General features: G+C 47.6%; 1 protein-coding gene and 1 long non-coding RNA gene across 5 annotated transcripts in view; one reads left to right on the top strand and one right to left on the bottom strand.

Annotated features, from left to right (window-relative positions):
* WDR7 (WD repeat domain 7) overlaps nucleotides 1-25,373 on the bottom strand; it is a 1,596,127-nt gene that overhangs the window by 1,396,352 nt on the left and 174,402 nt on the right. For 3 of the 4 annotated variants that reach the window (XM_085630124.1, XM_085630121.1, XM_085630131.1), the window contains one exon: nucleotides 25,177-25,279. In XM_085630124.1, coding sequence (XP_085486250.1) covers nucleotides 25,177-25,279 — 103 coding nt within the window. Of the gene's footprint in view, nucleotides 1-24,204; nucleotides 24,334-25,176; nucleotides 25,280-25,373 lie in introns of all 4 variants that reach the window. The other variant, XM_085630134.1, reaches the window with a different exon arrangement.
* Nucleotides 1-25,373, top strand: part of LOC146863991 (uncharacterized) — a 211,375-nt gene that overhangs the window by 15,948 nt on the left and 170,054 nt on the right. The window lies entirely within an intron of this gene.

Genomic DNA, 25,373 nt, shown 5'->3' with positions numbered 1-25,373 from the left:
TTTTACAGGTGAGTGTAAATTGGACACTCCCGTCATTAAAATAAGAGCGCCGACATTTGAGCAAATGAAAATCTAGGAAAGTGCAAGTCTAGTAAGTAGAAAGTGTTTAAATATATTGAGGAAGGGTCACTGATATAAGTACCTGGGGCCGCATTCTGAGTTCCACGCTAACTCAGTAGTGAGATACCGGAGCCGAAACTAATTTAGCCGTTATGTCTACTTGAGTTTACAGGGTTACGAGTTGTTTCCCCCTGAATGGGAAATAACATATGAACCAGCTAATACTATGTCCAATTCCTCATGTTTTTCCTCCTTCCTCGAAACTTACAGACCCAAATCCACAAGCATTTATCACCTGCTTGTTATGGGTCTTTTTGTTTTGCCCTGAGGGGGTAAAAGAGGGGCGTGGGGGTAGTGCTAAAAGAGGGGCGTGGGGGTAGTGGGAGGTAAGGATTCTTTCATGCGGGCGTCTGCCTCTGCTCCCCTCTTGATGTTGAAGGATGCGCACGAGTAGAGGCCGTGACTGCAGAAACTTGCAGCCCACTGAGCTCCGCAGAGGGCTCCAGGAGGTCGGGTGTCTCTGTGCCCGTAGTTTCCGGGTCCGGAATTTGAGAAACTGATAATTATGTGCCAGGAAACAATAGGAAGCTTGCAGTTTCCTGGATCGGAATACTGCTCCAGGTGCCTTAATGAAGACCTTGAGAATGGTATCTGCGTGTGCCCTGCATGTCACCGGCTGGAGACCCGGCACGGTCATCTCAGCGTGTTATTCTTCCGAGATCGATAAACTGAGTTATATTTAATTGACTGATAGTAAGTAACACCAGCCCTTTAATCTGCAACGTTGAGTACTATAAAACATTGTATTATCACTTGTGTACTGAATTGCATTCCCCTTACAAGGTTTTCACATAGCCAGGCAGCAGCACAGATAACCTATTTTGGTCATTCCTATAAAATTACACAGGTATGAACCAGTCAGCAAACAAGTGAAGTTAAGTATTAATTACACCCATTTCTAAATGATTCCTTTTAAACATTCTGGTGATATTATGGAGAGCTCCATGTCAAGATATCAATTTAAAGAAACAGTTGAAGACAGTAGTCGAGGTCTGGAAAAAAGGTATCGACAGATTAAAAGATCATACTTCCACTGAGATTAACCTAATTTTTTAGATAAAGGGTTGAAAAGTCCAAGTAATAATTCATAAATTACCATTGTAGAACACCGTGTGACCTTTCGCCCCTAATTAAAAAATAAAAAATAAATGGGGGAACCTAGAGAAGCCATTGCCACTTATAGGGGGTAAAAAGTCACTCATTACTAGTCGCTGCAAGCTGCTAGAGAGGATCATATATGCACAGGCAGCATGATGACACCCTCAATCTACTTTTAATGACGCCTTAAGACATGACCTAAAGAGACTCAGACAGAATGCAATTCAAAGCAGAGGTGACAGCTGTCAGGAACACTGGGATATCTAAGGCGGTGGCAAAAGTGGGCAACGTTGGGCCATGCTATCGGGACTAAGGTGAATAAAAGACAATTTATACATAATTTATTTAAAACTCCGCTCCCCAAGCAATTGACAACAAGAAAAAAAATGATAGTAAAGATGTTCAGGTTGTACTTCGTTGAACATAGACTGCATTTTAAGACAGCTCAGAACGTTGTAGTACCTGCTGGAGATACTAAGCTTTCCACAGAGCACACGGTGTAAGCAGGGGTAACCAGTATGGATGGCATGTGATTCCTACACCTGGTAATCCTCATTTGCTTATGAGACAATCCCTGTAGGCTGATTTATATACCTGTATGATTGACTGTCTCTGCATAATGTGTGCACAATGTAAAGTACTGTGACACCCTACACTATGCGTAGTGCTATACAACAAATGAAATGCATATGAGAGGGGAGCTATGGAGAGATGAAGGACACTGTTGGAGGGTGGCAATGAGGGAATCGAGGAGGAGGTCAATAGGAGGAGAGACTATTGAGAGATGAGAGGCACTGTTGGAGGATGGCAGTGAGGGAATCCAAGGAGGTGATCATGGTGGGGGCTACAGAGAAATGAGGGGCACTAGTGAAGGGTGGTAGTGAGGGAGTCTAAGAAGGAGGTCATGAAGGGAGGGGCTATGGAAAGATGAAGGTCACTGTTGGAACGTGGCAGTGAGGGCATTTGAGGAGGAGGTCAATGTTGGGAGAGGCTACAGAGAGATGAAGGGCACTGGTGGAGGGTGGTAGTGAGGGAATCAGAGGAGTAGGTCATGAGTTGGAGGGGCTATGGAGAGATGAGGGGCACTGGTGGAGCGTGGCAGTGAGGGCATCCGAGGAGGAGGTCTTGCAAATGGAAAAAGTGCAAAAAAGTTTTTAAAATCTTGAAGACTATGGGTGTGGTTCAGCAACAGAGCAGAGCTTCACGGCAGTCCTCAAAGGTCTTTCAGCGGGCTAAGCTCTCCCTCTGATTTTCTGGGCCTTCTTCTTATGCCCAGTTCCCGCTCGTATAAACCCCAGAGAGCATCAACAAGTGGAGAGTACGGAGGAATACAGTGAGGTTTTTACAGGGGCTGTGAAGCCATGAAGTTTTCCTCCTAAGCCTCCCTTCCTCGCCTGTTTTTGCTTGGTTTCTCTTGGGAGAGCAGCGTGCAGTAGTTGAAGGCACAGAGGTCTACATCTGTGGGGTGCCGAGGAGTGCTCAGGGTTGGAGCGCGGTCCTCAACCCTGAATCGCTTGAGGCTGAATAACTGAAGCGTTCTGCAATAAAAAATGCCCTGAGATGCTTGTTGCTTGTGGCCCGGTGCACAGTCTTGAAACAAATTGAAATGGAAGTTCGGTCTCAAGAATCCTGCAAAGGGGGTGCACAAGCTGACGACACCGGAAGGGGACACGGTGCTACACCCGCGAGAAATAGCGGAGCAATTCGCTGATCATTTTGAAAGAGTATATACCCCCTCTACGAGTTATACAGCCGAGGACTCTCATCTGCTCCTCCGGGACAGTGATGTGCCGAGTCTCTCGGAGGGAGATAGAGAGACCTTGGAGGCAGATCTCTCGAACGAGGAAATACGCAAAGCCCTGGGGCAGATCAAATCTGGAAAGGCCATGGGCCCAAACGGCATTCCAGTAGAGTTTCTGAAAACAACGGCTTCCCTAACTGTGCCGCACCTAAAAGCCATGTATGAAGAGAGCCTGGAAGTAAGTAGATTGCCAGCAGACCAGCGACTAGCCACCATAGTAGTCATACATAAGCAAGGTAAACCGGCCGACAAAAGTGGCTCGTACAGGCCAATCTCGCTGATCAATATAGAGACAAAGATACTAGCCAAAGTCTTAGCTAATAGACTGGTGACAGTGATCACATCACTGGTCCAACCGGATCAATCGGGCTTTATGCCCGGCAGAAACACTGCCCTCAATATTCGACGCCTACAAAATGTGATGGCTCGTAGGGAGTATATTGAGGAGGATGTGGCAGTGCTATCTCTAGATGCCTCAATGGCATTTGACTCTATCGAGTGGCCGTATATGTTTGCGGTACTCGAAAAAGGTGGGACTGGGCCCTAAATTCATAGCTTGGATATGGCTTCTATACACCGGAGTGTTGGGACAGGTGCGAGTCAACTACTATGCCTCTCGGACGTTCGAGCTGCGATGGGGTACTAGGCAGGGGTGCCCACTGTCTCCGTTAATATTCTCTCTTATACTGGAGCCACTGGCGGCCTGGGTGTGAAGGGACGTGGGGGTGCGAGGGCTGCGGTGGGCGGAGGGCTTGGAAGACCGTATATCCTTATATGCAGATGATGTGCTGTTGTATCTAGCCTCTCCGTACAAATCAATCATAGCGGTACTTGACATATTCACAAATTTTGGTAAATATTCGGGATATGCCATTAACTGGCATAAATCCATATTATATATGCTAAGAGGTCAGGCCCCCTTCGTCACAGGCAGGCATACCTCTTATAACATCCAGCGGCTGTTTCATGTACAGGACCAGATACGGGATCGGTTCCCCCGGGCAGCGTGTCTGATGCTGGACCTCAAAAAAGCTTTCGACACTCTCTCATGGGCCTACCTGTTTCAGGTCCTACAACGCATGGGCATAGGACCCAGACTGCAAGCCTATACTCAGCTCAGCTACTCCGGGCCCAGCTCTAGAGCGCGAATAGGCTCCCTCATTTCGGAGTCCTTTCCGGTCCGCCGTGGCACCAGACAGGGATGCCCACTCTCTCCCTTACTTTTCGCAATGGCGATGGAGCCGTTGGCGACCCTGCTCCGCGCAGCGGGCGAGGAATTCGGTAATTCTACCCACTCAGTATTGTTATACGCGGACGATGTACTTATCTGTGTCCTGGATATTACAGCCGACTTAACCCCTATATCGCGTATCCTGCATGACTTTGCGGAGGTGGCAGGACTCAGGGTCAACTGGCCCAAATCCACTGTCTATCCCCTAGTGCAAGCTATGTCCACTGTCAAATACGAATGGGCAATGTGGACATCTCGAAGAGTCCCCAAGCGGTTCGCTATTTAGGAGTTAGACTATACCATACACCGCAAGATATCTATGAGGGGAACTATCGCAAATTGATGGGTAACATCCGCTCCTCGTCCACTTTTGGAAGGATCTTCCGTTGGCAGTCACAGGCAGGATAGCGGTTGCAAAAATTATCCTCGTCCCGCGCCTGCTGTATCTCTTCTCCAATCTTCCGGTGGTCCCCCCAAGGTCTCTATTTCGAGAGCTCGACACCCTGCTGGGGACCCTCATCTGGGGCAATGGTCGCCTGCGTATTGCTCTGGCAAAACTGCAGCTGCCCCTTGACCAGGGTGGCCTAGCGGCCCCATCGTTTGAGGCGTATTTCCTGGCCGCCCAATTGCAGTGGGTGTCACGCTTGACAGCGGGCCGGGCACAGGGGGAGCTGATCACCACGACAGGGCGCATTCAAACCCCTACTATACACCGCATGTTGCTGCCAGGAGCGGCGCCGCTGCCGACTAAGCCCCTCCAAGTAATGACGGCGCGTGCCTGTCTGGCGCGGTTCATCGTATGGACCGGGATATGCCCCTGTACTCCCCACTTCTACCATTGATAGGGTTCCCCAGGGGCCGGATGCATTACACGGAGGGAATGCTACAAACATGGACGGATCACGGGGGCGCTAGAGGGCGCGCACGCAGTATGGCCGCGCTTCGGTGAGGCTCCTGCTGCCTGGGCACAGAATCCTACCATTATCCTGATTCCCCGATCGCCCGCCGGACCGTGACCGGGTGTTCATGTGGCTGCTGGGCCCTGGCGGCTCCGGCTGAAGTTTTGGAGCCGAGAGCCCATCGAGGACGCTGGGAGACGCGTTTGAAGCCCCGTCGGGCCGATAGCTGAGACGCAGTGGTAACGGCGGCCGGATTCTGTAACCACGCGAGCCCGGTGCTGTGCACGAGGCAGGTGGGCCCTGGCCTTCCCCCCTGGCCGAAGCGACCTTTGCTGAGGAGAACGTGGAGATTGTTTGCGGTGCGGGGGCGGCGGAGTGCGGAGGTGTGCTGGAGTCTCCCTGTGCCTGGCTTGGCCCCCCCCCGGCCGCCGTGTGGATCCCCGAGGCCCTACGGCGAAGAGTGGCTGTCCTCCCTGTGTGACCCCGAGACTGGAGAGACTGCGTTGCCTGGCGGTTGGGGGGGCCTCCCCCTCCTCCCCCCCCCCGCTCTGCTTGGGCGCTGCTGCCCCCGCTGCCGGAGCTGACCAGGACGCGGACACTGCGGCGGGGCTATCGGGCCTTCCGGCGGTGCTGCTGGCGGACGAGTGATCTGCGGCGCGGGCCCGGCGCTTCACGGACCTGGCTTACACTGCTCCTGGACGACTCCCCCTGCCTCCCTTCGCTGCGGCCTGGCGGCCCCCCCCCTGTTGGTGCTGCTCTGGGGTCCCAGGTGTGAGGGCTTCTCCGCGTGGGCTTGCGGCCTTCCCGTGCACTGGGCCCACATCAGAGTGCTGGCTGAGCTTGCCCCTGTGGCTATGTGACTTGTCGGAGCGCCTGCCTCCATCGCTGCGCCAAGGTGCACACCGGCGCCTACCGGGGCTGTGCTGCCCGTTACTGGCCCCCAGTTTCCGTCCTGAAGACGGCTCTGTGGTGTGGGCTGGTCCCCCACGACGAGCCCACGATGGGCAAGCATGACGCTAAGCAGGCGAAGCTGTCGTTTACTGCCCCAGCTGCGAAGCCGGGGCTGTGGAGTGCGCCGGATGATGGAGGCGCACAGGCCCCCCCGGGGCTGGACGTGGACAAGGCCCCGCCGCCGATAGATATGCAGCAAATGATGCGGGAAATGAGGCAAGGCTTCGCCACAGTGGTGGATAAGGTGGACCGCCTTACATCCCGAATGGATGCGTACGCGCAGAAGATCGATGCCCATGAGGAGCGCCTTACTGAGGCCGAACGGCGGATCTCGGAGACTGAAGATGCGACCGCATCCCACTCTACCCAGCTCAATAAAATGGACAATGTCCTGCGCATCATAGCTGCTAAAAATGAGGAGTTGGAAGCCCGCAGCCGGCGCAACAACGTCCGCGTGGTGGGTGTGCCGGAGTCCACCAACACGGGGCGCATGGAGGAATATGTGGAGAAGATCCTCATTGCCTCAATTGGCGCAGACGCCTTCTCCAAGCAGTTCATCGTGGAGAGGGCTCACCGGTCAGTTGGCCCGCGACCACGTCCCGGCGCCCCACCCCGGCCCATCATCGCGCGGCTCCTGAACTACCGCGACCGAGATGCTGCGCTGCGGGCTGCGCGGGCGAACCAGAACTTGTCCTTTGAGGGGGTCAACTTCACCATCTTCCCTGATTTTACTCCTGTTGTGCAAGACCAACGTCGCAAATTTGTTGATGTAAAGAAAAAGCTGAGAGCCCTCCAAATCGACTATGCACTACTTTACCCGGCGAAGCTACGTGTCACCCATCAAGCGAAGCAACACTTCTTCACGAATCCGCAGCAGGTGGAGGACTTTTTGAAATCCCTGCGGAAAGCGCATCGAGACCGACTTGATGAACAAGATGCTGCCTCGGAGAACGAACATTGACTGCCCATTTGGGAATTAACGTGATTCCTTCTCTGCATTCCTGTGCCACCTTTCTGTGCCTTTCCTGTTTGCCCTCCCCTGTGAACCACTTGATGGGCTATGTATTGACTGACTTACGGAGGCCCGGTTGCGTGCTGGACGGAGATCGGTAATGTATGCCAGGCACCACCCTACTCCCTCCCTCTATGACTATGGTGGGTTACGGGCAGGCAAGGGTGGATCTGTGTGCCCTCTGGATGTCCCCTGTAGGGTGTACCCCCTGGACTCTATTGACTGAGTTGCTCCTGTTGAGCTTACTGAGGGTTCGATTGGGTGGGGGGAGGGTTGACATTCCTGGCGAGTTGGGGTTGCTTCAGTGGGTGGGGGGCGGGGTGATGGGACGCGGGTTTCTGTGGGTAATCTTGCCCAAGTTGGGCTGTGGGTTTGTTTTGGGGGCGGCTGGGTGGGCCCTGGGGTCCAGGCGTTGGAGGACTAAGCGCCTCACTTCCCTCTGTAGCCCGGCACTAGAGCCGGATACTGGTGATCTGCTAGGACGGGCTGCTGGGTTAGGTTCGGGACCCGAGATGGTTCTTTATGTTGTTGTTATGTTTGCTACAGCTGTGTACAAGACGCTGCCGCTCATGGAGCTATTCCAAGCTTTTGCTGCCTTTTCGTGGCGTAGACCCCTGAGGGGGCGTGATGTTTACCCGTATATTAATGATACCTTCGACCTCGGCTTGACTGGTGATGTGGACGGTGGAAAGCTTGAGGCTGGGTGTGTGGTGCGTGGTGCAATTCGCGCATGCAGCGGATGGGGGGTGACTGGATTGGGCCCCTCGGCCGCTGCTCTTCCTACCTGTCCTGGTCGACCTGGCCATGGGGGACACTGATTTGAATGTACTCACATGGAATGTTAGAGGCCTGGGGGACCCTAGGAAACGAAGGAACGTCCTCTCCTACCTAGATCGCCACGCTATACACATAGCGTTCCTTCAAGAGACCCATTTCCGTGCGCAGGCTGCCCCTACTTTCGCTAGCAGGTGGGCGAAGTGCTCTGCCTTTTCGTCCTATTCCTCCTATTCCCGTGGGGTTGCTATATTAGTTAAACGGACTACCCCCTTCGTGCTGGCGGGTATGAAAAGTGATGCCCAAGGCCGATACTGCCTGATGTGGGGGAGACTGGGCCATAAAATGGTCACTCTGGCCTGCTGCTATGGTCCCAATGTAGACGACCCTGCCTCCTTCGCAGACCTCGGTGCGGATCTAATAGGTGTGGGTACGCAGCACCTCATACTGGGGGGAGATTTTAACGTTACGCTTGCCCCGGCGCTTGACAGGTCCCACCCGGCCCCGCATCATTACACACGGTCTCGTGAGATGCTTTTGGACATCATAGCAGAACATAGGCTGATTGACACGTGGAGACACCTCCATGTGGACGCCCGTGAGGGTACCCACTTCACGGCGCAGGCACGCTCCTGGGCCAGGCTCGATTACGTCTTCCTGACCCCACAGTTTCATGCGGCGCTGACTGGAGCGCAACATCTTCCGCGTACATTCTCTGACCATGCGCCAGTGCGAGTCACGCTGCGGGCGGCGGAACTCGGCCCCCCTCTGGCGGCCTGGCGGCTGCAGCCCACGATCCTTCTCGATGCCCTTTTTCAGGAGGAGCTGCGGGAGGAGTGCTTGGCGTTCTTTGAGCGCAACAAGGACTCTGTGCAAGACGTTGAGACTATATGGGATGCTTTCAAGGTGACCCTCCGGGGCCTGTGCATTGCCAAAGGATCAGGGGTACTGAAGAGCATTATGGCGCGCCTGCGCACCTTGGAAGATGACCTCCGGGCGCTAGAGACATCGCTTGCGACCAACCCCGACGACGCTGGGCTGGCAAGCATTCGGGACAAAATTTCCGAATATACCACGGAGGCCACTCGGGAGGCTAACTTTCGAGGCAAATACTGGGTGGCCCGGAGTTATGGAGAGGGAGAGAGGCCGGGGAAAGCCCTGGCTGCAACGATGAGGCTAGCACGACCGCCTAATACGATCATGGAGATTAGAGGAGTGGATGGCGCAAGGTACAGTGAGACCGCGCATATCCTCAATGCGTTTGTAGCTCACTATAGCGTGCTCTACGCGTCCACTAGAGTTGGAGAACTCCAACTGCATGATTACCTTGACGATGTGTCCCTAGGGTGGCTAAGCGATGCGCAACGGGAGTTTCTGAGCTCCCCTTTTGAGCTTGATGAGGTGCGGGAGGCCATTATGCAGATGAGTTCAGGAAAAACCGCCGGACTCGACGGAATACCCATTGAATTCTACAAAACCTATATCGACTTTATGGCCCCGGTGCTGAGAGAAGTCTACGAAGATGCATTGGAAGTGGGGCATCTCCCCCCGTCGATGCGCATGGCCCTCATTACCTCGCTCCTTAAACCAGGGAAGGAGGCTAACGACTGTGACTCCTATAGGCCTCTCTCCCTCCTCAACTGTGATGTGAAAATTCTAGCCAAACTCATCGCCAATCGAATCAATCTATTGCTCCCCAACCTGATACTGCCTGACCAGGCCGGTTTTGTGCCAGGCAGAGCCACAACGCATAACCTGCGCACGTTCTTTTCGATCCTTAATTCTGTGCATGACGATCTGCCCATGGCCGCCGTGTTCCTAGACGCCACGAAGGCCTTCGACTCACTCGAATGGGACTACCTGTTCCAAGTTCTGGGGCGCATGGGCTTCCCGGCTATATTCATCTCGTGGATTAAATTATTGTATACTGCCCCTAGGGCCAAAGTCTTAGTGAATGGGAGGCTATCCTCTGACTTCCCCATTACCAGGGGCACCAGGCAGGGCTGTCCCCTTTCGCCGCTACTCTTTGCTCTGGCCATGGAGCCTCTAGCGGCCAAACTGCGGCAACACCATCGGGACAAGGCGCTGCGGTGCTTCCAGAGGCAGATACTCGTATCCATGTATGCCGACGACATCACCCTCTATGTACGGGAGCCGGAGGAAAATCTCAACCCGATCCTCCGCGAATTCATTCGGTTTGGCGTGATCTCCGGCATTCAGATCAACTGGAGCAAATCTTGTATATTTCCCCTGACGGCCTCCACGAGCAGATTTGTGCCCGACTTCCCCCTTGCCTGGTGTGACGGGGACTTTAAGTACTTGGGCGTCCGCATTGAAAAAGACAGAGAGGAACTCATGAGGGCTAACTATGGGACGGCCATGTCCCGCATTACTGATTCCATCACTCGCTGGATCACCCTGCCCCTTTCCATGGCTGGCAGGTCCTCACTGGTTAAGATGGTGATCTTGCCGCAACTACTGTACCTCTTCTTGAATATTCCCTTCTATCCTGGTGCTGTTTTCTTTCGACAGCTCCGCTCGGAGCTTACCAGACTAGTGTGGGGCGGGAAGTCCCCCCGGCTCCGGTGGGACGTCCTGATCAGGCCCTATGAGCAGGGTGGCTTCGGCATTCCTAACTTCGAGCTCTACTATCAGGCAGCCCAGGCACACTACGCTTACTACTGGCTGCGGCAGCCCCGATACATGCCCCAACTAGCGGCGGAACATTGGTTAGCCCATCCCGTTCCCATAGAGGGCGCGCTGTACATTCCGGTGACAGGCAGAGATAGGACGCCCACGACATTGATCAGTACGGTTACTGCGTGGACTAAGCTGGCCGCCGCCCTAGAGCTCGACATGGTGTACACGCCGCTCATGCCTCTTGTTTATCATCCCGACATGCCCCTGCTGCAGGAGACGGGCTTCCGAAAACTGCTTCGCTCTATTCACGTGACTACGTGGGGCGACCTGTACCACGACGGCACGTTCCGGTCCATGGAGCACATGTATGCCACCATTCAGCCTACTCCCCTCGATGTCTTCTTCTACCTGCGCCTGCGGCGGGGGCTGAGGGCCCTCATGCCCTGCTTCCCCCAGGAGCCCCCACATCTGGCTCCGCTGCATCGTATACTAAGCGACGACACTCCAGCTAAACTGGTCTCCAAAATCTACCGCTCGGTCCACACCTCCTTGCAGGCGCCACGGTTAGCAGCCAGGGAGAGATGGGACCTGGAACTAAGTGTCCCGCTGACGGACAAACAGTGGCAGTTCTGCCTGATGCAGACGGACCGCGTATCCTCCAGTAGCCGCCTCAGGATTATCCATTATAAATACCTTCATAGGCTCTACTTCACGCCCGCCAGACTTCACAAATATCGGCTACGTGACAATGATAATTGCGACAGGTGCCGGGCTCCGGGTGCGGACTTTCTTCACCTGGCCTGGACGTGTGATGCAGTTCACCGCTATTGGTGCCAGGTGTTTGAGGCGCTCTCCAAGATGGTCGATACAGTATTACAGCCCTCCCCTCTCCTGGCCCTGCTGGGTTATGTAGAACCTATACAGGCGGCGCACCGTAAATTCATCGCACTGGCCTTTCTGCTTGCTAAAAGGAGAGTGGCGTGTCGCTGGGGCAGGGGCAGGGCCCCCAAATTTAAGGAGTGGATGAGAGATCTAGTTTACTGTCAAGATCAGATCCGCACGTACTCTGAGCTCATGCCGCCCAGGTCGCGGCCCGCTGATATATGGGCCCCATTACAGTGTTATCTCCTTGCTGGGGCGGCGGCCTCGGATAGCAGCCAAGATGCTGAATGAGCGTGTGCCGACTGGTGCGGCGACTGGGGATGCTTGCTCGAGATCTGGTCTAGGATGTGTTGGCATTGATCGCGCTTGTGGCGTGGGTCTCCTCTCTGTTCTATGGGAGAATGTGTCGCTGTGGAGGGCGTGATGTGGGTGCTGCCCCCCCCCTTCCCCCCCCCCGGAGGGGTATACACTCCTTGCAATGATCTCTTGGGTTCAGCACTTTGGCTACTGTTTTACAATGAGGACTGTATTAATGCGGAGGTGTATGGCTAGTGCTGCAATAGCTATATATTTTTGCATGTTATTTAGGTAGATTTTTATCTACCTTATTGACACTTTTGGGTAGTGAGTGTCCATAGCTAACTAAGCACCCAAATTCTATTTCATATATATCCACTTATTTTACGCCTCTTTAACTTATCTGTTGACAAGTGTGTGTGTTTTTTTGATGTGCAGGTCTTTTCCTTTTCAGGAACACCACTACCCTCTTTCAGGACTGTATTGATGTTCACGTCACCCCCCGTACAGAATCTGTCTCCGCTACATTTGTCCTTCCTTCTCTGTACCGCCCCCATTGAGATGTGCGCACACTGGCGCCTTTGTACCACAGCTGTATGTTTATTTTTGTTTTAAAAACTTTCAAAATAAAAATTTAAAAAAAAAAAAAAACATGGACGGATCACGCCGTGACAGAGGTGGGGATGATGTTTTTTGAGGGACATTTGCAGACTTTTGACGCACTGGTCGACGATTTCGAACTTCCCGGGGGACAGTTCCTACGGTATAGACAGCTCCTCACGGACTACCGCAGGCAGTGGAGTACGATTGACACGGAACCCCCTACACACCCGGTCCTCCATGCGATACTACAGATGGGGCCTGGACGCCATCTAGTCACTTGGATCTATAAAGCTATACGGACTCTAAGACAACCCACACTTGTACCGCTCAGAGAGTACTGGGAGACTGGCTTCCACAGACCACTACATGACGGGGAATGGGTCAGGGCCCTTGAGCACACCAAAAAGGTTTCCCGCAATTACCGCTTCAAGAATATACAATTGCACATCCTGCATAGGGCGTACCTCACTCCCGAAAAACTACAGAAATATTTCCCTGACAGCTCGTTTGCTTGCCCAAGATGCCTGGAGCCCGCTGCCCCTTTCAAACACATGTTCTGGGATTGTCCGACACTTCACAGTTATTGGCACGTGATCCACACCGCCCTTCGCACGGTTACGGGCTACAGGACTTACACACCTGGGAAGCTAGCACCCTGGGTATCCATAGGTGGCATAAGCATAAGAAAGTGGAGAGGCGGTTTGCTTCCCTGGTGCTCCTCCTGGCCAAACGGTGCATCACCATGCACTGGAAGAGACTGGAGAGGCCCCCTCTGGCGGCATGGGTGGGTGCAGTTAAAAAGTGGGGTAAAGCGGAGGAAGCGTTACTTAGAGAGGAGGAAGCCCAAGGACGTCGTAAACACCCGATTTCTATGCCCTGGGCCATGCTAATGCACTCCTTCGCGCAGGAAACAATAGTGGTGGCGGGCCCACAAACGATTGGTCCCCAAGGGCTCCTGCGGCCCATGAGCCCGCCCAGGGAGACATACAAGGGGTCCAGGCGCCCGGCGGATCGTAATTGGGACCTGCGATTGTTCCATCATTATGCCTCCACACGGGCAGTGATCAACGCTCCCGCCTCCCTCCCGCCCCTCCCCGCGCCCATAGACAAAAACCACAACAAGATACCACGCATTGGTGCTGCTCTCAGGCGCAAGATAACTGCTGCTAAACATTCACGACATAGTGCATCCCCCCAGTTCATATATCCCCAATTTGTTGACGGTTAACATATGGCTGCAATCCCATAGCCTCTACGGTAAAATGCTAAGGGGAGTAGGTTCACTTAGTGGCCCCTGCAGGGCGCGGCAACCATCCTGTGCGCTAGCTGGGCATGCCTAGGCACAGGCCCCGGACGCCTGACTGCAACTCAGACTCAGCGGAGACCCACATGCCCTCGGCTCGCACGCTCCACAGTCCACGCAGGGCGCGATGGTGCGTTCCCGATTGTAGGCCCATATCAAATTGTATTACCAGGCGTGCTATTGTATGTATTGTTTTGCAAAATGCCAATAAAAAGTGTTTTTAAAAAAAATAAGAGGTCAGGCCCCCAGTCTCCCGTCGAACTGTAATATAACAGTGGCAATGGAGGGATTTCGCTACCTGGGAGTTTTCATAACACCAGACCCCGATTGTTTCTATAGGTCCAACCTGGCTCCCCCTCTAGCTATACTGCGAGCTGATGTGAAGCATTGGAGGTCGCTCCCCTTAACGCTGTTGGGGAGGGCGGCGCTTTTCAAGATGCTGGCCCTTCCTCGTTTCCTTTATATATTGCAAAATTGCCCACATAAAGTCCCGGATTTGTATTTTAGAGCAGTCGAAGGGGAGATTCGCACACTGTTGTGGGACGGAGGGGCCTCCTGGATTGCATTGAAAAAACTGACGAAGGGCTGGGACGATGGAGGCATTGCACTCCCCGACCTACAGCGATACTACTGGGCGGAGCAACTGGTTGCGGTCAATCACTGGATGTATCACCCTCCGGATGACCCAGCGTACGTGCTTGATCGATATCAAACAGACCGGTCCGGATATCTGGGGGATTTGTACACTCCCGATAGGAAGGGGAGGTGGAGGTTCTTCGGTCCTACTCAACATACACTAGAGACTTGGCATCTAGTTAATTCTCGGCTGGGATGGGCTGGGATTCTCTCGAGGGCCACGCCGTTGTGGTTCTCTCAGAAGCTAGGCATGCTATGCCGTCAGCCCAGGTTTGACAAATGGGACCTTATTGGGATCTCGGCGGTGAAGGACCTGGTACAGAAGGGAGCATTACTTACCTTTGATGATCTCCAGAAGCGCTACCAGATGGCACCGGGAGAAGTATATAGTTATATGCAGATCAGACACGCAATGAAGGCGGCGTTCCCATCTTTTAAAGATATACTGGAAACATGCCAAGACCTCACCCAAACCAGCGCCATCTGCAGACAAACAACTCCATCACTGACTCCGTTGAGGAAGCGGAGAACTGGCTGCGCTTAATTTTACTAGCAAACCATATGGATCTAGTACAGGCAACGGAAAGTTAAGACCATCAATCTGGTTGATGATCCTGTAGGGCATGAGCAATCTGCTACTAAAATCTCAGATTCATCTGAGCAATTAACCCAAGAAGAGCTAATTAATGAACATAAGTCTGCGTTTAGCGACTAAGTAACATTAACTCTACCACAGCCAGAAGTCATCAACGGAAATGCATTTGATGGCCCTTTGTTGAACGCAATTAGGAAAATAAAGACCCCACATACTGTTGTCTTTCCTAATAAATATGTATTTATACCCAAACAAACCCTTTTTATGATCATTAGTATAGTGAAAGATAAGGAAAAAAATATAACTCTTTAACCTATACCATGCAGTTTGCAAGCAGCTCTTTGACCCCTCATAGGTTACTGTTCTATATCATAATTGCAACTTATGAACTGCAAGTAACAAATGGATCTCTACAACAAAAGCAGTAACCTACTGAGCTATCCACATAAAATACAGTTCTGTTATGTGTATAGTACACATTTTTGTAACAGGCATATTAACCCTCTGTACTAGTTTATGATGAGTCAAAACTGCAACTAGACAAACATCTCTCTCCAGCAGAAATATTAATCACAGGAAACCTCCTTTACCTCGCAGTCTCAACAACGACCAGCCTTTGCAAAGCATTCACTACCCGACTGCGACTTTACCACAAGTTACTTTAACCCAGAAGTTGTTACGACGACTTACTGTACGAGACTCATTTTTGGACTGGTGACAAACTATCTCTGACGGGATATCCAGCCTTCACTCCGTAGCTTGCACATCAAATTGTAAATATGTTATGTAATTGTGTATATATGTGATCTTGTATAGGCTCCTAACATTCCCCACCCTATGAACAGTGCTCGAGTTGAGGATCTTTAGTAAAATCTTATTACGGTACCATCGTTGGAGTCCTGTGCTTCTCTAAACCTGAAGTGTACTTGCCTGTGTAACCAATTCATGTCATTGCGTGTGTATCTGAATTGAAAACCTGCTTTAAGACCCCTCATGTGGCCCGGCATGAGTGGAAATGCACAATCTTTTCAATTTTTTAAGCAAAAGTTTGGAGTGATATTTAGCGCTGCACCCCCATACACGGTCTGGTTCCCGGCGCACATAGCCTTAGTTGCAGCGCACAGAGACCTTATACTGCCGCACACAAAGGGAAAAAATTTGAGGAAACATTGCTGGTGACTCACCACTAAAATTAGTTATGAGGTCTGTGAGTTCTTGAGGATAACATCAAGAGGTTCAAGGTAAATATTAAAGAGGTTAGACGCCAGAATGGAATGTTGTAGTACTTCTTGGAGCAATTTAATGGGCCTTGTAAAGGAATTGTCGACTTTGATCTAATGAAATCTATTAATCAAATATGAATTATGAAGCAAAGCAATTAAGTACATTTTCAATGCAGGTATGCTCTTTCAGAATATTGTTATGAGTAGAGAGATTAATGGTGTTAGAAGCAGTTGATAAGTCAAGTAGAACAAACGGGAATTAATCACTAGCACCAAGAATATGTATTGCATCAACAAGCAAAGCACCGTTAGTAGACTTGAATGGAATTAAATTAATTTAGTAGTCTAGTTGATTGTAACCCAGTCTGGAGGAAAAAAAGCCCAAAAGATAGATATATTTGATTTAATTTGTATTATAAAAGCAGACAGCTAATTAGGGATCGGGGTAGTGAAATATTTTGAGGGTTTCACCTTATAGTTTCCATGATGTCACAATCAAGGTTTCTTTGAATTGTAGTCAAGTATCCAAGGGTTTAACATTAAAAGACAAGTGTTTCTGCTGATGCTAAAGAAGAGGCAGAGTTTGATAATGTCAACATTTTTATCTTTTTTTGTTTTTTGGAGGAAATGTGCAAATGTGGCTCCAAGATCTTCTACTGTAAAGGAAGGCAGATGATTACTGGCCAATTTACTGACCATAGAGAGTTGTCAAGGACAGATTTTCACACTGTTAATTCTTTTTTATGTAGGATTAACTCAGGAGTAGATCACTTATGGGGTATGTTCACAGCAGTGCTGTATACGTTGGTTACTGAGCAAAAGGAGGTTTAAATAACCTGATTAGACTCCTGATAATATCCTAATGAAGTTTAAAGTCTGATAAGAAAACTGAGTAAGAAACAATTAGCTAATTTATAAAGTCTTTCAAGCATTGTTCAATAAAAGGTCAGTTGTCAGCAAAAGTGTAGTATATATTATTTAGTCTCATGGAGATTTGAGGATTTAATTTGCAGGGGCAAGCACTAGAAGGAGGAATGGAAGTCAATGTGTATTCATTTGCAGTGATTTGAAATCTTGTAAAGGACTGCAATTCTCTGCCTACCCAGTTTAGAGATCTCAATGAAAATAGAGTAGTAAGGAGTACCAGCAGCCTCATAATACTTTTATAGGTGACATAAAACCATGCTTCAGTGAAGACTTTACAGATTGAGATCAAAGTTAACAATGATATTAGAGCCAATGAGCATGTGTTTTATGGCTTTCTTACAGTTGATTGGAGACACTGAATTGAGGGGTTGGCCAATTTACTAGAGCTGCTCTGGTATGTGGCTATCAATGTAACAGTAAAATAACTTTCATACACAGATTGTTGAGGATAGAACTACATGAGCAAGTGCATCGGACAGAGTGAGGCAATAGAATTTGAAAGTTTTGTTTAGCTCAATGGACATCACAACAACTTTTGAATAACAAAACATTATAGGCAAGCAAAATAGTTAGAGAATTCAATCCAGCATCAGGAAACAGTACACACACAACGTAGAAATTAACCCATGTTGCTTTAACACACAAACATCACTACAAGCAGCATGCTTCTTTCTGTATTTGAATAGCTGGCCTAATAAATGTGGGTTATTCTTCATTTTCCAATGAGAGTATCTTTGAATACAAATACAGGAGCCTCAAGATCTTTTAAAGAAGCAAACTCATGCAAATTACCCTTGGATTGACATTCAAGCAGCTCATTACAAAATAAATACATCTCTCATTAACATAAACAGTAGAAACAAGCAAATACTTTAATAAAAATGGTTCTTCCACATTAACTGTTAAGTGTGGAAAATCCAGAAACTCTTTCCAAAGTATACGAGATATTTTAAATGATTACTATTTCATTGGTAAAAAAAAGTGGCTAAATAGGTGACTACATTACAAACTGGTATTAATCAGTAAGAAATGTACATTAAAAACAAAAAACACCAATAAGCAAAACTTCCTGCAAGTCTGATGAGCAGCAGATACCAAAGCAAGGAAAATGCATGCAATACAAGTCAGGTCCTGTCATGCAAAAATATAAGGGACAACTTAGCCTTTACAAAATATGAACAATGTAAGTGCTGGGTACGTGTGCTTTTTCATAACCAAAAACAAAAAAACTTGCCACTTGGAAGAGAAGATGTCTTTTACATTTGCGATTTACAAAAAAAAAAAAAAAAAGCATTAAACAAACAGTACTCAATCCAAATCCTGTAACATAATGCAACAGATTTTGTTATAGTACTACACAAGTACAGTTTTACACCTACCCCTATGGGGTGAAGAGATGTGTCTAATGGTGCTTACTCACCCAACAAACATGAAATTCATGAGAAAACTAAGTGAAAACTTACCATTCAATTAAACTCTTCAGCTAATTTCATGGAGATAGGCAAATAGATGTGAACATGATTTTTCAAGATTTGCCCTGGATGCTCTCTATCTCGTTACAACTAGGCCTGGGCGGTAAATTCCGTTCTGCTCGCGGAATTTGGGTAATTTCGCGTTCCGCAAAGAACGCGTAATTGCCAAAAATTCCGTGATCCGCGGACTTTTCTGCTTGTTCGCGCTTTCAAAATGCGTGTTCGCGAGATATTACCCCCCGAGCACACAAACAGCGTTCGCGAACAGGAAAAAAGCATCGCGGATGGGCGGAACAAGCAATTCCGCGTGTTCACGGACCTCTGCGTGCTCGCAGAGATTTTTTACCGTTTCGCGGAGCTTTGCGTAGCGCGACTACGCAAATTATGCCCACCCCTAATTAAAACCTAACCAATGTTGCCTGGTTAACATAAATCATTATACGGTAAGCGATAGAACACCAATTGCCTATTTTCTTACAAATCGACCTATATCTTTGTGGCACTCATAAAGAGGCTAAACGTTTTGATATAAGTTGATGCTAAATCTTACCCCTTCTACGTCAGACCATAAGTTACATCCATCTATTGTTTACTAAGGGTTTTATATTGATTTTCATAGACATAGTCATTAATTTGCAGTTTAGAACGTGCAATTCTTTTTAAGCAGGCTAGACAGTCGCAGAAGGTGCTGACCATAGCAAAATCTGATCACATTCCAAAAGCTAGATGATCACTCTCTGGATATAAGTTAAAAAATAGCATAACATTTATTATTAAGCAGGCTCATACATAATAGGGGGAATGTATAAAAAAAACACAGACCAAAAAGAAAACAAAAATTCACCCTAGAATTATGTGCCACAATAGAGTGGGAAGACTCTTCACTATTCAGGAGTCATGGGCATGAATTTGATTTTGTAAGTATGTTGTATTCTGTCCATAAAGTGCTTTGAGCAATGTTACCAGAGTAAAGGGAATGTGTTTCTGGAGACTAGTAGAAGCCTTTTAAATTCAGAAATGGTGTAGGAAAGAAGATATGTTGGAGAAATGCTTAAAAGGATTACTGTAGTCAAAGTGTGAGGTTATGACAGCCTCCACAACTGTGACTTCATGTTTTTTTTAAGGGGTAACTACATTCATCAGTTTCGGCTAACCATAACAATACAACTTTATTTACATGGGTGAGGGGCATTGACGAGGGGCCTAATTTAGGGGTCATCAGGAGTCTGCCAATCAGTCTCAGCTGGCCTATCATATTTAAAGTTACACGCCTTGTCACTGAAACGGCATGCCAACCAGTCACTGTTTATTCTATTTTCCAAAAACTCATAAGTAGGAGTGAGTCTTTGGAAAAGTAATAATCCAGAAATGTTGAAAGACTTTTCCCATCGCTTAAGGCACTTTTTTTTTTGTTTTCCTTCCCCGGTTCTGCCATGCCAGGTGGTACCCAACAGGAAAACAGCCATCAAGAATGGCACTGATGAGGCTCCCCTCAATAGGACAGCCACTGTCACTCTGTTCTCACTTTGGCTGCGAGTCAGATATGGCGTTTCCAAAACCAGCTCTGGCATTGAAAACACAGCACTGTCACCACCTCTAAATGAACCAAAGATTGGGTGGAAGGGGCGTGTATACTTATTACAGATGTCTCTTCCCATCCATACATGTTCTATGTGGGAAATACTGAGCAAAAACTGGAATTTTTGCAGCCCCACTGAGGTCTTACTCTTGCTTACACTGCAGATTTGCATGCAGCTTTGGGCAAATGACCATGAAAGTCACTGACGACACAAGTGAAATAGAAATTAGAAGCAGCTTTCATATCATCTGGAGTTAGCTATTCAGTGACAGTGAAAAAAAAGGTTCTCTAAGGTGTCAATGATTCTCTTTTTGAGAATCCTTTCTCATCTAGTATCTGTGATAAACGGATTAGTATTGCTTATCGTGTCTTTGCCAGAACCTGGCAACCCTTGGGTGATAGCACCCAATAATTCCTCTTTGACTGGGCTCAGATACTTTTTGAATAGTAACCCACATTTGTTTTTGCTGGTTTTTGGACTCTGCACACTGAGACACTGCTCAGTGTTTGTCCCCGACTCCTAAAACATGTAGAAATTGTTATATCCCCGATTGCCTTATTTAACTTTTCCATAAGGCAACAGTATATGGTGCAGAAATGCACACACAGCATGGAGTTTTTTTTTTTTAAGTAGTGTTTTGTATTCTGTTTTTTAGAAAAACATGCATATAGACAATTCGTGAGTGCTTATCCCAACATGCATTTCCCTAGCTCACTGTGCCACTGGTTTCGAGCTAGCCTGGCTGATGAGGGGTAATACACCGAAACCGGCCCCAGGATGCTTCTTTATGGTCCAGGGATGACCTGGCTTGGCAGTTCGGACTGGACTGTTCCCATAAGGAACGGGGTCAAGACTGATTTGCATATGGCTTGGTCTAAACTGGGCTGGCATGGTGAGCAAAGGAACAATGGATTTAACCCAGATCTCTTGACTGCGGGTGAATATATGATATATTCAGCATTCCGTCCATTTGTTTGTGTAACATATATAGGCATTGAGCATGAATGCATATTGTTTCACAGTACGGTAGTTTGGGTTATTCATAGCCTAAAGAGGGCTATTTCTCCGAGGATAGATTAGCGCTTGTGACAATACTTTCGAAAGGTTGAGGTCTTCTTGTAGTTTATCATCGGTCTAGTTAATGACATTTTAATTTCTTCTGCAATCATCCAGTCTGCAAAGTCCTGACTTTTTGTGCTTATCACGTATATTGCTACATATCGCTTCACCAGGAAAAGCCTATGGCATGAAAAGTTAAATGCCACCTGTGGACTGCAGAACTTTTTGTGGTATCCACTAGAGTGACAAATGAAAACATGGGTTCAGGCCTATCATTGTAGCCTGACGGCTGCAGAATAAAACCTGCATTGCGACCTGTTGAAATAAACCTCTCTTTTAAATATCAGTGAATCTGCCCTATGTACGCGTTGTAGACCAGCAGGTAAACTGAACAGTATTTAAAAGTGGGACATGTAGAAAATGAATGTTGCCAGGTCCCTATAGTGACAAGGACCAAATAGATATTCTCACTGTGGTAAGTCCAGCTGTCCTATGTAGAAAACCAGAGTGGAGATTAAAAATATTAATACTTCGATCTCGGAAAATAGGCAAGCTAAAAAAATAATTAAATTACTATTTGTAATAGCTTTTAAAAATTCAATAGTGAAGTGGGATTTTTAATATATAGTAAGGAAACATAACTTTTGGAAAGTTACCCTTTACCTGCCTTTATTGTCGAGAAGACTAATTGGTGTAAGCCTCTGCCAGCTCCCAGCCTACCGTCTTGCCTGGGTATATGCATGAAAGAGGTGTGAAATGCTTCTCTGGAGCAAACATAAGGCTGGCCTGAATAGGAAGAGATTTGTCCTCTGAAATTCACAGAATATTGAGAATGGTGGCTGTGGGCATCCTGCTGACGCCATACAGTCTTGCTTGACAGGTCTATTGAGCCATATGTAACACTTGTGGTGTGCTTGAAAGGGAGAAAATAGGATGCCAAAACAATTCTTGCGTACCCGCTGTCTGGATGCTCAAGAACCCTGCCTTTGCCCTACAGACATCGATCCCGGGTTTGTTGTGTGTACAGTGCTAGCTTCAAACTGGATTTTAGTGTAAAATGTGGGAGGACACTGGTGATGTTCCTAAAGCACTTCCACACACACACACACACACACACCCCCCATCCTAAGTTTATTGTGGCAAAGGCTTTTGCCATCTTGAAAGTGCCCTGACACGTGGCATTTGGGCCACTACTAAAAAAGTGGCTGTCCCCGGAAACCTTTTCCCCAATGGTTAGGGAGTGCCCAGAAGTGTTCCTCGCCAACTAGCTAGTCAGTGCCAGGTATATATGTGGCATTTAATTAAACACTGCTGGACTGACAAAGAATGCCTGGTGGCTGAACCTGATGCACTTGGCATCTGGGACTTGTGAGGAGGCCCCGAGGAGGCTGGACCCCCTTCCACTTGAAATCCAAAGACAGAAAGAACTCCAAAGATCATGAGGCTGACCAACGTTTGCTGTTGCACTCTGCCTGACACTCGGAGTCTCCAAGTTCTTTTTCTGAGGTGCTGAGGGCCTTAAAACTGTATGTGGTTGTTTGGCCAGCAAATAAATTTAGGAACATTTTCAAAACGTTTGCTTCTGAGCAGCATAGTTTCAAGGAGACTAACTGCAAAACTATATGACTGGCACGTATGCAGTTTCAGGCAAAATTTTAGGTTTGTCCAAAGTGTAGATGAGTTTTGCTTCAGAAAAATTACAAATTCCCTTTTCTGCTTGGAACTTAGAAACTTTTTTAAACTTCTCGTGTTCTAGGACATTGCCGGCCAATCTATTTGGTGCATCTGAGCCACACTCCATTGAGATTTGCCTCAGATCGCACCTAGATCCCTGTCTACCGTGACTATTGACTACCATTTGCGCTTTGCTCTTCTTGGTGCTTTTTCCACCTAAATACTTAAAAATATATGCATCCTGTTCCCCTTAATTAGATTTTTGTCATTTTGCTTATTACATTTTTCTTACTTTATTTTAAATTGGAGCAGGATTTTTATTGTGTTTCTGACTTTTAAACTGTTTTGGTACTTCACAATGCCTTACGTATTTTCTCTCAGATAAGCCTGTCTGCTTTGTGCCACAGCTACAAGAGGTTGAGCTCAGATTTAAATTACTGAAACCTTTGACTGGACCTAACAAGATAGTGACTTTATTACTTGTGGTGGACACCAATCCACCCTAACTAATAAACCACTTTCTCAAAATACCAACTATGGTATTATGTTGTATGTCCCATCCCAACACCTGTGCATACTTTCCTTGTTTGTGCGACGATGAGGTAGTCATGGGACTGCCAACATTTATATATAAAGTATTAGTGTCTTCTGACGCTAGTAACATTCCACTAGTACCCCATCTACCAGCAGCCGCACACCTCTGTGCAGGTTGGTATGGTGGCATCACACCACAGTAATATAGTTTGGTGCACATCAATGCAGTATCAAATCAGTTGCACAATTCCAGTCTATGAAAGATCTAGGCAATCAAACCTTTAATATTCTATCCTAGAACCATCATTTTAAGTGGAGCGAATGGTCCTTCTTAGTATAATAATCTACTTAAGACAACATGCTGTTGAAGATGTTTTGGGTTTTCTATGCTTGCATAGTTTGTTGTGTCAAATCTTATGCGCTCAAAATATACTTTATAGTGGCAAGAACAGAAATATGACCTCAGTGGAAGTGTTTGCACCCTCAAACATGTTACATAACAAATATCAGGTGTCATTAATAGAGCATCACAAGAGAAGGAGTGCTGCAATTTAATGTGCTCTGTTGCACAACCCAAGTACTTGTGTCTGATTATGGGCATTCATCTTATTAATGATTATACCAATGGAGAAAAAGACAAAATATAACTCAGCCTTTGTTACTCCGAAGTCAAATTGTGAATTTCTTTTGTTTGCAAGTGCATGAAAGTATCTGAGGGAAATAAAATCCTAACCGTTAAAACAAATCGAACCAATGCAAAGAAAAACTGTAGCATAACTATAAATTTCAAATATAAATTAGGGTTTAGCAAAAGATAAGTTGTCCCTTCAGACACTGCAAAAACACAGCATTCACAGGCACCACACTAGGAAGGCTTACGAGTGGGGTCTTACTATTGCCTCTAGAGGCTTGGAGCAGACCAACATCTGCGGAGTGTACAGCTCCAGGGATTGCTTTAGGTCAGTGAAATGTTCCTGAGGAGGAACCTGGATAACGGCTTCAACAACATTACCCTGCTCTACCTGTCACAGGTTTATAAAAAGAAACAATGGAGAGACATTTTAATGAGCACAAATGAGCATATGATTGATTATAACACAAATTACCAACATTAAGATGAAAAACAAAAAAGATGAAAGAAATCGACCTTTGCGGTGGAGAGATTAACATATCCTTAAAGACACTAGTTACATTTGAAATTATTTGCAAAACAACAGTTATCAAATTTCAAAAGGACTCAGGCAAGTATGAATAGGAGAAATATTTCAAGGAACACTGAAGAATCTTCAAACCCGGCAGAGGCACGTGAAAGCCACAGCAGTATGAGCATTTGGTGCAAGCGGGTCCCACATTCTATGAAAGTTAGATTCCCCCTGTATTACTATTGGGCACAAAGCCCCTTAATAAAAGCTATTTGCGGCAATGACCTTTGAGTAGAAAGATGTGTCTACTTTAGGGAGAGTCGGTCTAGTACAATGTATGCAGCAAGGCTACCAGACTACATCTAGCTTAACGGTGGCAATTTCAGACTTCTCAGGAGAGAAGCCTCATGGTGCAGTAGCTGGTGGTCCGAAGGAAACTGTGCAAAGGCAGTTTTCCTTCTTGCTTTTAATAATGAAGCACAGCCTAAATAATATAAGTATGTCATGCTATTCCCAGCTTGGGGGAAAATGGTTATATGCCACACAAGTTAAAATATTATGTTGGAGGCAGGCCTATTAATGTTACAGTTTTTTTTTTTTTACATTACGTAAACATCACTTTTTTGACTATGGCTTAACAAAACTACACTCAATTGCAAATCTTTTTTTTATTATTATTCAAACTATCCATTTGTTTACATGAAAGAATCACCAGCTGCTTACCTGTTTATCCGCCCTATCAACAACACTGTAAATCATTGGAGCAATTGAGTTTTCGATAGCCTTTCCTACATCTCTACGAAACGAATCACTGGCAGGTAGACAGCTGCGGAAAAAAACACACCACAAACGTACATCAGTTTAAGATACACTTCACTTAAACCAGAAAGTGTATTGAAATATAAAAATAAAAACATGGT

Source organism: Triturus cristatus, chromosome 2_1, assembly GCF_964204655.1.
Source record: "Triturus cristatus chromosome 2_1, aTriCri1.1, whole genome shotgun sequence".
In the NCBI taxonomy this organism is placed as follows: domain Eukaryota; kingdom Metazoa; phylum Chordata; class Amphibia; order Caudata; family Salamandridae; genus Triturus; species Triturus cristatus.
The sequence above is the reverse complement of the archived record's forward strand: the minus strand, read 5'-3'. Positions and strand labels throughout refer to the sequence as shown.